At 41.3% G+C, this 11,959-nt stretch overlaps 1 protein-coding gene across 4 annotated transcripts; it reads left to right on the forward strand.

Annotated features, from left to right (window-relative positions):
* The first annotated feature begins 25 nt into the window (after window positions 1–25).
* ttc34 (tetratricopeptide repeat domain 34) lies at window positions 26–9,681 on the forward strand. 4 transcript variants are annotated; one of them, XM_081707208.1, is made up of 8 exons: window positions 26–645; window positions 1,293–3,082; window positions 3,896–4,118; window positions 4,958–5,150; window positions 5,753–5,919; window positions 6,971–7,244; window positions 7,385–7,599; window positions 7,720–9,681. In XM_081707208.1, exons 2-8 carry the CDS (start codon window positions 1,365–1,367, stop codon window positions 8,284–8,286), a joined length of 3,357 nt encoding a protein of 1,118 aa, XP_081563334.1. In that variant the 5' UTR covers window positions 26–645; window positions 1,293–1,364; the 3' UTR covers window positions 8,287–9,681. The 4 variants fall into 4 exon arrangements, with proteins under 4 accessions (XP_081563334.1, XP_081563335.1, XP_081563337.1 ...); XM_081707209.1 differs by having other exon boundaries at window positions 1,293–3,061; XM_081707211.1 differs by having other exon boundaries at window positions 1,795–3,082.
* Window positions 9,682–11,959: the final 2,278 nt, after the last annotated feature.

An 11,959-nucleotide genomic window follows, 5' to 3' on the forward strand; every position in this document is an offset into this window, starting at 1 on the left:
CCCTTGCTCTTAGGACTAATATCATGTGCTTGAACATTTTTCTTAGCAGGTACATTTCCCTCGCCGTGCACCACAAGAGCAGAACGTCACTGAAACACGTAGCTTAAGGGAGACGTTTTCCACCAAGTCTTTGATGATCTAACGTTGACTTGCAGTTGTAGGTCACTGTGAGTCATTTACCCCTCTTTTCAGTAGGCTATCACAGGTTTAGAATTGTTTTTAATAGATGTTACACCTATTTTTTAAAAAGCGTCAAACCTTTTTCCATCAATTATAACTATCTATATGAGAGTAAACTGAAAAATTAAAAAGTAACGATTCGTTTGAAATATATCGATTAAAACAGAAGTCTATTTTGGCAGTTCAGTACTAAGGTCGTTTGTCGTTTCCATAGCAACCACAAGACACACGAGAGCGTGGATAGTTTCTGAAACGCTAGTTAGCATGTCGGATCGAAGCTTGCCACAATTTAGCAAAACATGCTGCTAAGTATGAGTTAGTGACAACGTAACATTTGGTAGGCTACCGACCACCTTAAGAACTTGATATATCTATAACCACCTTTTAGTTACAGCCATCGACCCAAACTGTGGGTAACTTGACCAGCTTGTTTTCTTCTACACTAATAGCAGATAGTATGAACAGGTGAGCATCACACCAACTAACCTGCTATTTAAAGACTTTTAGATGAGCCTATTTAGAGACAGTTTACTTTGTCTTTTATCTGTCTCTTGCTCACTGGTTTATATCGCAGTAAAATACAAAGCTTTAACTTTGCTTTGGCTTCTTATCGAGCTTCAACCTTGGGAACAACGTATTGTGTTTCTTTCAGTGTCTCTAAACAATTCTCAAGTAACTTATACGCTAACTTGGAAGCGCTAGCTACATTCCGCGTAACCAGTGAGTGAAGGAAAGATTAGCACCAAAGTCAGTCAGTCTTACAAACATGAGATCTTGTAAATTTCGAAATACAGGCTATGAGAGGCTATGGCCAATTACTTTCTCCCACTTTATATGTATTAGCGACAATCAAGAGTTGTTCTTTCTGTTAGGTTACTTTTTGTTAGAAGTACCTGAACTTCTGAACTGTGACTGTTAGCTGTGACTGTTGCTCTCTGCTCTATTAACCCATTTATTTACACCATTGTTCTTCTTCTTCTTAAATAAGTGTAATTGTTTCCAATAGAAAAAAAGACAAGACGTTTCCTTTTTGATTAATGAGTGATCTGAAAATTATGCATGCCTTTGTAACCTTCGTTTATATATATAATATCTATATATTTTTTTAATAGGCGAAGTCAAATAAGACTGTAAAAAGCATTACAGAAAAAGAAGATGAATGTGTACCATCAGGGTTCGGAGCTATGGACCTTTGCAGAGAGGGAGACAAAATAATCTCAGCTGGTGATGTGGGTAGAGCTGTATTTCTGTATACACATGCATTTGGGACTGATGCAGGATCTACTATTGCACATATGCGCAGCTTGGACAAGTCTTGTTTACAACAGGTGATTGCTATGCTGGAGACTTGGCTTGATGGACCTTGGATGTCACAGAACTCAATAGAGGGTCTCAACAAAGGGCTTGCAGCATTATTTCTCTCAACTTTATGTCCCAATAACGTTTCTGCCTCAATTTTTAAAATGGAATCAGTCTTGCTAGGGTCAGGCCTAGGCTCAGATGAGATATTTGCTCGATGTTCAGCTCTTCTAGAGGGAAAAAGAATGCCACATCCTGAGGGTCCTACCCGCTTAATTTTGGAGTTAACTCAAGCTCTTGCCTCCTTGCTTTCAGATCCATTCAACCCCAAAGGCCCTCAACTTTATTTGCAGGCCTTCCTTGGAAACAGATCTGAGGCAGTAAGACTTGTTAAGGGTCGGCAAGCAGAGCATTTGCCTCGGATAGTCAAAGCTTTCTTTGAGCAGATGTCCCAGAAATTCCCCATTTTCTGTGGCGAGTGCATGTTGGAGAACAATTTGAATTATAAACAAAAGACCAAAGGACTTAGTCCCTCTGAATCAGTTGAGTTTCTAGTTGCTATCTCCCCTCAAAACACGCTGGTGAGAGAGCTTCAGGCAGCTGTCTTGTTTTCCGTTGGTAAGTTGGATGAAAGTGCTGAGGCTTTTTCTCTGGCTCTGCAGTTGTCAGAACCACAGAGTGATACAGAGGCAAACATAGACCTGGCCACACAGGGAATAACACTGGAGAGGAGAGCTAGTTTGCTAGTGGGGAGGGCAGCTGCCCATTTTTCTGCTGCTGGACGAGCAGGTGAAGCTTGCCGAGACCTCGGTGAAGGCTTCGCCACTCACCCAGCCACGGCCAGGCAGCAGTTCCAGAAGCTGTTTGCTGAAAACGGCACAGATGTAATGGCCCGCATCCAGCTGCGGCAGCAGGCAGAGAGAGGCCTGTCCAGCTTCAAGGAGGCGGTTCTTGTCCGGCAGGACTTGCGCTCCAGCGAGGGTGTGGAGCTACTGGACCCAGCCATCGCACAGCTGCGTGCTCTCTGCCACCTGGAGCCCGACGGAGGCGGGCGGGAGCTGCGTGTACGCCTGGCTGACTGCCTGCTGCTCCGTGGCGAATTCCGCGAGGCCCTCTCCATCAGCAGCCAGCTCGCCACTGCCCCCGCCCAGCAGAGCTACCAGAACACGGTGCAGGTGCTGCGCGGCTTTGCCCGTCTCTTCTCCGAGGACCGCGGTGGAGCTCTGGAGGACTTCCAGGCCGTGATTGAGCACAGTGTTCCTCACCCCCCAGCCTGTGTGAGAGCACTCTGTGGCAGGGGCCTGGTGCGGATGATGGATGGCTTGCACTACCTGACAGCTCTGGACTACGTCACAGCCAGCCGACTCCAGCATCAGGACACAGCCCTTACCGTGAGGTGCCTGGTGCCGTGGAACTACCGCGGGTTGCTATGCACAATACTGCTGGAGCAGGGGAGGGTCATGCTGGAAGACGTCAGAGAGCAGAGTATAAGTAAAGATGCAGGTACTGTTCAGGACCATCAGCTGACCAACCAGTTCCTGTCCGCACAGAGAAGAGAGGTGTGCAATATCAACAAAGAAGGGTACAGTATCACTTCGTTTAGGTACATCAAAACAGGAACATGTACTATTGGTATTTCAAGTTTTATTCAACAATGCTTAACAAATGCATTCCCATAAATACATTGCCAAATGGTGGCATTAATCAACACCAAAGTTCATCTAGTTGCTTCTGTAATGTGAGGAGACTTGGCAGGATGCAAAAGAGGAGCTGTGATACATATAACGACATTTATTTTGAGACATGGAAGACAACGCAGCATTAGGGCTATTGAGGGATCAAACACTGACAATGTTCACGTTTACACAAAGAACTTATATATGCACACATTAACAACACAACAAGGAGCAGGTGTGAAACACATGGGGACATGGCCACACGGACAGACAAACACACACACACGCACACACACACGCGCACACACACACACACACACACACACACACACACACACACACACACACACAAAGAAACAAAGACACAAGGGGAGACATTCGGGAGGAGGGGCCATACCATGACAGTTTCTGAACAGACTTTTCATCATCTTGGATTAAAATTGACAGATCAAATATGTAAGTGTGATTATTCAACAAGGCCTATTTGTTTAAATTAATTTTGGTTTTACAATTATAGTTTAAAATCTTGCATGCTGTTCTTTGAATTTGATGCAAAATTTTATTTTCTATGTGTGAAATTTAATTTTATTATGCTTTATTCAATTTGTAAAATTGATTCATCTTTATTTATCTTTATTCCTGTAAAGAATTTTGTAAACTTTTTTGTTTTGAAAAGGAGCTATGTAAATAAAATTATTATTATCATTAATGTTATCATCTTTCTCTGTGATTGCATTCAGATTGGCTGCAGGTGTGCATGCCCTCGCCCTTGTTCTAATGGAGCTGCAGCCGGGTACAGATGCAGCCCAGATCCTGGCAGCAGATGCTCTGTACCAGCTGGACCGCATTGAAGAGGCATACCGTCTCCTCCTCTGCATGGAGCACACATCCCTGCACCCCCCAGTCCTCGCCCGCCTGGCCCTGCTCCAGCTGCACCGTAGCTTCCTGTACGACTCCAACCAGGTGCCTTCTGGGTCTCCCCTGGACCCCACAGCTGCTTCAGATGATTGAACTTATGCTTGTGATGAGTCATCTTCTCTATGATTTCTTTGTTTGTGTGTTGTGTGATGTGCTACAGAAGTCAAAAATAAGTAAAATAAAACTAAAAATGAATATGGATCAGTAAATAAATATGGATGAGTAAATAAATATGTGGCGAAAATACATGGCAAATGCATGTTGGTGGAAATACAGAAATAAGTTAGTCAATAAATAACAGCAAGGCACAAAAGATATAAAGATTAAAAAATGTTTCACGTATTGCAATATTTCATTATTTTTACATTTATTTATTTATTTATGCTAATGAGGTACATGGTTTACACAATTGGTTAATCAGAAAAAAAAACTGTGTTTGATTACTCTTGCCTTGTTTTATGAGTCACACTGGATTTTTCTTAGATTAATACCTGTAATGGCAACAGGAATGAACTTGTTGACTTGATCTGTGACATCCAGCATACTAATAGCATTGGTTTTCATTTAGTCATTTGCTTGGGTTTTAGTTTCATGGGGACCAAATGCATTTGATCAGCATGCTGTTTTGTTTCATGTGGTCAGCCTAAAAATGAATACATGCAGACATAAATAAGGGCAGTAATAAACAGGGCATTTATTAATTTATTCATGTATTTTTACCTCATATTATCACATTATTTCTGTATTTGCAACCCACATTTATTTATTTATATGTGTATTAATTTCCATTTTAATAAAATACATATACAATACCTACATACATTTATTTATTTACTTAGGATTTATTTTTAACTTAAATCCTATTTTGTCCTGCATGTCTACAGCTGCTAAAGAAGCTAATCCATTGTGGGGACACTAGCTGCCTTCGATCTCTGTTCTGTGTAGCAACTCCAAAGGACAAGGCATTACTTGAGACACACTGTCACAGTGCATCAAAACGCATTTTACAAAGCCAACAAGAGGAAAGTGCCATCAGAGAGGCTGTGGCCTATCTGTCTATTGCCATAATGGCTTCAGGTAAGTAGCCTCCATAAGAATCTTCTTCTGATTTTTAAGGACCACTGTCCAAAATGTCCTGTTTCTCTGGAAACTGTGTGCTTCACTACAATTTTGATTCTGTCTCTCTCTCTCTCTCTCTCTCTCTCTCTCTCTCTCTCTCTCTCTCTCTATATATATATATATATATATGTGTGTGTGTGTGTGTGTGTGTGTGTGTGTGTGTCAGAAAAAGTAAATGTTTAAATACGATACAATACAGTTTTTGTCAGAATCCTCTGAAACTTGTCCCGTATCCCATAACAGCTCCTCAAAGAAATGTATGTATTTTATAACTACTTACTATTATTTAATGATCTGTTTCCAGATGTGGTTTTCACAATGAAAGAAAATTTTTAGACAGACTGGGAAAATTGGGCTTTGGGTTTACAGAAGAAGTGATTCTATTGATAGTAAATCTGACATGCAGTTTCAATGGGCAACATGTTTTTCTGTGCAGTGACACCCTACCAGCTATGTATGCTTTAGCAAATTTTTTTCTACAGTTTGCAAACTTGAGTAAATCCATTTTGGTAGTGATTAACCTGCTTTCATAATTTTTAAGCTCACTCTGATCCTTTTAGGTGGTCAAGCAATAGACTCATTGCTGGAGAGAGCAAGGTGCTATGCTCTACTGGGCCAAAGGAAGACTGCTATTTTTGACTTTACCGCTATCCTTAAGAAGCACCCAGACCACGTGCAAGCTTTGAGTGGCAGAGGGCTCACCTATCTCATGTTAAACCAGCAGAAGGTGTGGTAACACAGCAAGGCAGCTAAATAATTTCCATAGTACACAAACTTTGTTTTCTGTTCTGTAAGTGTAAGTTAGCTAGATACCTACCATTAGCTAGCTGACCCTCTTCAGTCTATCACATTATCGCTAGTTATTTGCTGGTTATGTGGTAAAAGAGATAGTAGGTTATGTGGAAAATACAAGTTTATCTTAGACTACCTGGCTGAGGTTTGCTAGCTAGGGAACATCTGCTAAGGGTGAGAAGTAGGGTCAGGCTTCTCAGGCTTCTCGGGCCCCTCTTCCTGCAACAGTGGACAAATCGATAATAGAGAGATAGATAAAAGAGTCGACAAATAAATAAATGTAATTACTTATCACTTGGTTAACACATTATTAAAATGTCTGATATTGTGTTATGATTTTTGTTGATAATTATCTAATTATAATTTAATTAATATATTTGGACTTTTTTTGTAATTTTGTTATTAAATTATTAATTCATTAATCTGTTGTTTTATTTGTTTTATATTCTATTAATTGACATGTTAGGTAAATATTAATTTGCTTATTGTTTGTTCAACTGAGTGGAACAAACAGACTTTCACCACAAACAGTATTTTACCACAGCCACGAGATCTAGGGCAGTGGTAGCTCAGTGGTTAAGGTTGCTGCTCCAAGCCCCACTACTGTCAAGTTGCCACTTTTTGGCTCCTGAGCAAGGCCCTTAACCCTCAGTTGCTCAAGTTACACTCAGTCATAATTGTAAGTCACTTCCGAAAAAAAGCGTCAGCTAAATGTAATGTAAATCTTATTAACAGATCAGCCAATTTGTTTATTTTGTAGGTAACACTGTCCCCTATAGGCACATGTGGGAATTACATTAACTTACCATGACTAATTGAAAGATGTGTTTAATACTATGTATTAGTAGATCATGCTTATAAGGAAGTGCTTACAGTCATGTTTTCAGGGAAGGTTTTGTGCAATAAGAGCCATATCCTATAGAATAAAAGCAAAGGTTTTAAATTTATAAAATAGTGATTCACACTCTTGTTTTTCACATTCCCAGGAATCCACTCAAGACTTGGTGGCAGCTTTACAGGTTGATGCAGAAGAAGTAACTCTTAGTATTTTGTCCCTGGAGGACAAGGCCAGGAAACTTGTCTGCGAATGGCTACAGCAACACTGCCGTGCCACACTTTCCACTCTCCTGTCAACTGACCCAGCGCCCTGCCGGGAAGAGGGTCTACGGGAAGCTTTCCTGACTGGTGGAACACTCCTGAAAATTGACTGCAGGGACCCAAGGTGGCACCTTCTCTACGTAGACACACTGCTGGCACGAGGTGAATTTCCCTTTCGTGTGTCTTCCTTCGACACTTTTCTCTTCGCAGTGTCATTGTTGAGACGTCAGACGTGCACACAGATAAGTGTCGTCAGGGTTGTGGATGGTGGCTGAAAGACTCTGTGTTTGCGACTGTCTCAGGGGAGGTGAAGGCAGCAGGAGCACACCTGCGGCAGCTCTTTGGGCAGGACCCTCGCAATGTTGCAGCCAAGGCCCGGTGGGGAGTGGTGGAGAGCTGGCAGCAGAACTACACTGTGGCAGCCAAATGCCTAAGTGGAGTATCTGAGAAAGAGCCCTCAGTGCTAGACTTTCTGCTGACCCTCATTAAGCCTCTGCAAAGGAGCCGCCTTGCACAGGTAATGAATCTAAACGGCGACTCAGCTTGTTCTCGTTGAGGCCATACCTTTGTAGACGATTAACAAATGACTCTGCAGCATCATGTGTTGCATGATGCAGTCGCTTATACCAGGAAAAAGGTCCTCTGTCTTTCATGTTCCCAGGTAGCATTTCAGGAGGCCACCAGCATCTGTGAGTGCGGTCAGTGGGAGCGTGCCCTAGCCCTGCTGACAGTAGCTGTGCGAGCCGGGGGCAGTGCCAAGCCCAGGCACCTGCGCCAACGGGTGGTGTGCCTAGCTCACCTGGGCCTCCATGAACGGGCCGTGTCAGACATGGACCAGGTCATGTGTTCCCACCAGACAGGTGAAGGCAGTGGTGAGGAGTCCAGGGTGTGGGTGGAGGACCTGTGCAGGAGGGGCCACAGCCTGCTGCTGTGCTCTCGGGATGAGTCTGCCCTGCATGACTTCTCTCAAGCCTTAGAGCTGGATCTGGACCGGGCACTATGGTGCGTGGACGCTGGCCCAGGCAGGTCCCGCCTAGCCCAAGCCTTCCTGCATCTCGCCCTGCAGCACTATGGAGAGCAGCAGCTGGACAAGGCATGGCACCTGACAGAGAGCGGCCTAAGGGTGGACAGTAGCAACACAGAGCTGCGCCGGCTCAAGGCCAGAATAAAGCGAGAGGGCTCTGGTTCATGTTTTGTACACTAAAAAGCTAGATTGAGATGTGGATACAGTTTATCAGTGAGGTAGCTTACAAGCAATGGAAATGCATGTGTATTAGGTGTGTGCAGCTGAGAGTCTTTAAAGTCTTTATCTCTACTACTTTGGCCTTGTTTGAGTACATGGAAATATAAATAAATAGTGCTATCATGTAATAACAAAGAAATCTCATCTGAGAGGTCCTCATTTATACTATGTCCACATGAAACCACAAACCTTGAACTATTCAGTGACCAAACAGTAGACTGGCTGTATGGGTTTTGTGCTGTTTAGAAATGTCAGAAACAATTGTTGATCGTTGGTCCATCAATGAAGGAGGGGCCACTTTTGGAAAATAGATTTAATAGATTTCCAACTTTTGGAAAATAGATTTAAGCCCCTTTCTGCTGCATGTTTGTTTTGATGGCTCCAACTGTCTGGATGGGAAAAAAAAAACGCTTATAGTAGGTTTAAATGTATTCACATGTTATTAATCTGTATACACATTGACTATTCTAAACAACGGATTCAAATTCTGGCTTTAAACCCATTGATTTCATTTTTTCATTACAAGAGCACGGTGATACTTGACGCCTTGCGCGTCAATTACAGCTTTTACCACAAGATGGCATTATAGTATCAACATTTAATATAAATTTGAAAGTTAAACGGGATTTGTTTAAGTTTTTGAATTGGCGAATTGCATATATTATCTTTATAAATTACCCTTAACGAGTAGTAGTAAGATGCGTAGACGTTCAAATTCAGACTGAGGTATTCTCAGCGCTGTTCATCACAGTGTCTACGTGCTGTGAATACCTGCAACCCTCGCGCTTCTGGACGACAGAGGGTGTAGCGCAGCGTGGATGTTGCGTTTGTTGTTGGAGCAACTGAAACTAAACTATTCGTAGCATTATTTTATAATTCATAGTAAGGTGTATGTGTAATACTAGGAAAATGCCATTGCATGCTATAACGTTATTGTTTATGCTAAATGGAATTAGTTCATCGTCCTATCTCGGAGGTCTGCAGCCATTCTTGTGAGTAATGACGTGAGGACCCTTGGTTAGTGTTTGGTTTGCGTGTGTGCATCTCTTGAACAAGACACTGTACTTGTTCATATGCTGTACATTGCGGTTAGAGTTTAAAAACTTTGGATGGGACATATGTGATGGTAATTTGTCTTTGATCAATTTTTAATTTTAATTAAAACTTTTTCATGTTTAGTCACATGAAAAGGTTCATCTATAGCATTTTTTACTTTGGTTTATAAAGATCTTACATCTTAGAGTCAAAAATGATTTCAATGCTTTTGATATTGCATTGTGGTATTCATAGTGACCTAAGATATTTTTCATTGCGAGTTATACTGTGTATGACTATGTATGTGACAAATAAACCAAACTTGAAACTTGATACTGGACTAGATTGTTTTATGCATACTAAATTATGTTTCCTATGTCAGTACAATACATGATACAGCATGTCACTTTCTTTACACAGATTAAAAAACACTTGTGATAATGCCACTTCCCTCCTAGGCCAAATGTCTGTGTGGAGCGAGAGAGAGTAATTAAAGTGGAGAAGCAGCCTTGTGTGAAAGCATTCACCCAAATCGTCAAACTTTGGAAGCAAGATTGCCACGGGCAAGGCTGGTGTGTAAGCAATGAAAGGAGTTGGGTATAGTGTAGGCTTTACATGACCTTATGTTAACTGACAATGGCCACAAGCTCTTACATCCACTTTTATTGCAGGGCCCTCTGAGGCAAAATTATGCTTTCATTCACCCAACCGTGTCCTCACTCCTTTACTCTCTCACTCCTTTCTGTGTGTCACTGGATCTTCAAACTAATTATGAGCATGTGTCTCCTGTATGAATAGAAGTGCTGCATTGATACTTCCCAGCATTCACTCTCTGAGACACTATGTCTGCTGCTGCCATTTCAGTTCCACCATGATTTCATCCTAACAACTTCAGGAAAGTCTGGCTGCAAGTTTGCTGTGAGATTAGATAATGGAATTGAGAATGTCAGTGGTTCGCAATTAAACTGGCTTCTGAGAGATTACGACATTTAAAGCTCTTGGATGTTTGACGAGTCAGAGGAAAGATTGTGGCTCGGAGCATTGTGGTCCCTTAGCGTCAGCCATTAGAGCACGTCACTGAAACGGCCATGTTAAATGGGGGTGCGCGTATGATCTTCTGCCACTGCAGGGAACAACTACTGTGCTAATTAGGGTTTGGGGCAGTCCACAACCCTGTCTTTTCCAGTTCAACCTGATATGCATATGTCCATCCAAATTGGCCTCTGCTGTTGCAATTTCAGTTCTTAATGCCTACAGCTGTTGAATAATATATATTTTCTTGAATATAGCCATAGAATGATATTTTCACAGTCTGACTGTGTACTTGTAGTTTTGTATATACATTATAGCTGTAGTTTTGAATTTCACCTCATTTTCAATCAAATTTTTCATTCAGTTTTCAATCTAGAATACAAGAGCAATTTTAGAGTCTTGTGGAAAGTCATGATGACATCTTCATATCTTTTCCTAGGACTACCTACTACACAGACTACAGGCAGCTATACAAGCAAGACTATCAGACGACTTTCAAGTGCTGCCCTGGTTGGAGCCAGCTCAGTGGGGAGGCAGACTGCTTGCATAGTGAGTGTCTCCCTGGTACTTCTCTAACTGCTTCTCTGACAGCCCCACATCATGAATGATTTGTTTTGTGTAGTTAAAGTAGCAAAGTAATGTATGGTATTCCTTTTCATTACAACACCACTATTATACCATAGATATAATATTTATTATAGTGTAATATACTAAGGAACAATATCTAATAATACATTGTTCCGCTGTACTCATATAAAGAATAATGTTGGCTCACAGACTGAAAGAATATGTGTATTAAGGAATGTTTGTTACAACCTTTGCCATATTTGCATATTCTTTCACAAAAGCCACTAGGGTAGGAACGAAAAGTAACGGATTCGTTACTACACATCTACTTGCTTGATGGGCAAAAGTTGTAACAAGCATTCCTAATTATATATTAATGTACTGTACACATTAAGTACACATTTTTGAAAAATTATGTAAATATTGTAACAATTTGCCAGCATGCACAGTATTTTACACTGCAGGTAATGGTAAAAGGAAAGGTTAAAGTGTATAACTGCAGCAGTGTTGTTGGAATGTCAGGTGTTACACAAAGCATGAAAACATGCAGCAGAAGTCCTTTGCTGCCATAAGAAAGACTTCTAGTTGGAGTAATTTGGACATTGCTGTAACATCACAATTCTAAAGGTTTAAACTAATGAGTTACTCCCATTAATTATCTTTCTGATAGTCAGAAAGATATCGAGTAGTGAAAGTAGTGATAAAGTATTAAAGTTACTTTCTCATACTTTATCGGAAATATGGGGATCACTCCGATTCATGAAAAAGCAATGTAATTTATAGCCTACATATACACTGTCTTACTAGGAAACAAAAAACACCAAGGGAGGTGTGAAAAATGAAGTTAACCCTGCTGTTGGTAGAGGAGTACTGGAAGTTTCTCTCTTTCTTCTCACGCACTGCTTGCTGCTTGTTGCTTCAGCATTATGAATGAAGCCTTTAAATGTGGTTCAACATTAACTTTTAGCTTTTAAACAACATCTGAACTGATGTTCAGTGA

This window comes from Electrophorus electricus, chromosome 24 (genome assembly GCF_041902795.1).
Source record: "Electrophorus electricus isolate QZ-2024a chromosome 24, ASM4190279v1, whole genome shotgun sequence".
NCBI classification, from domain to species: Eukaryota; Metazoa; Chordata; class Actinopteri; order Gymnotiformes; family Gymnotidae; genus Electrophorus; species Electrophorus electricus.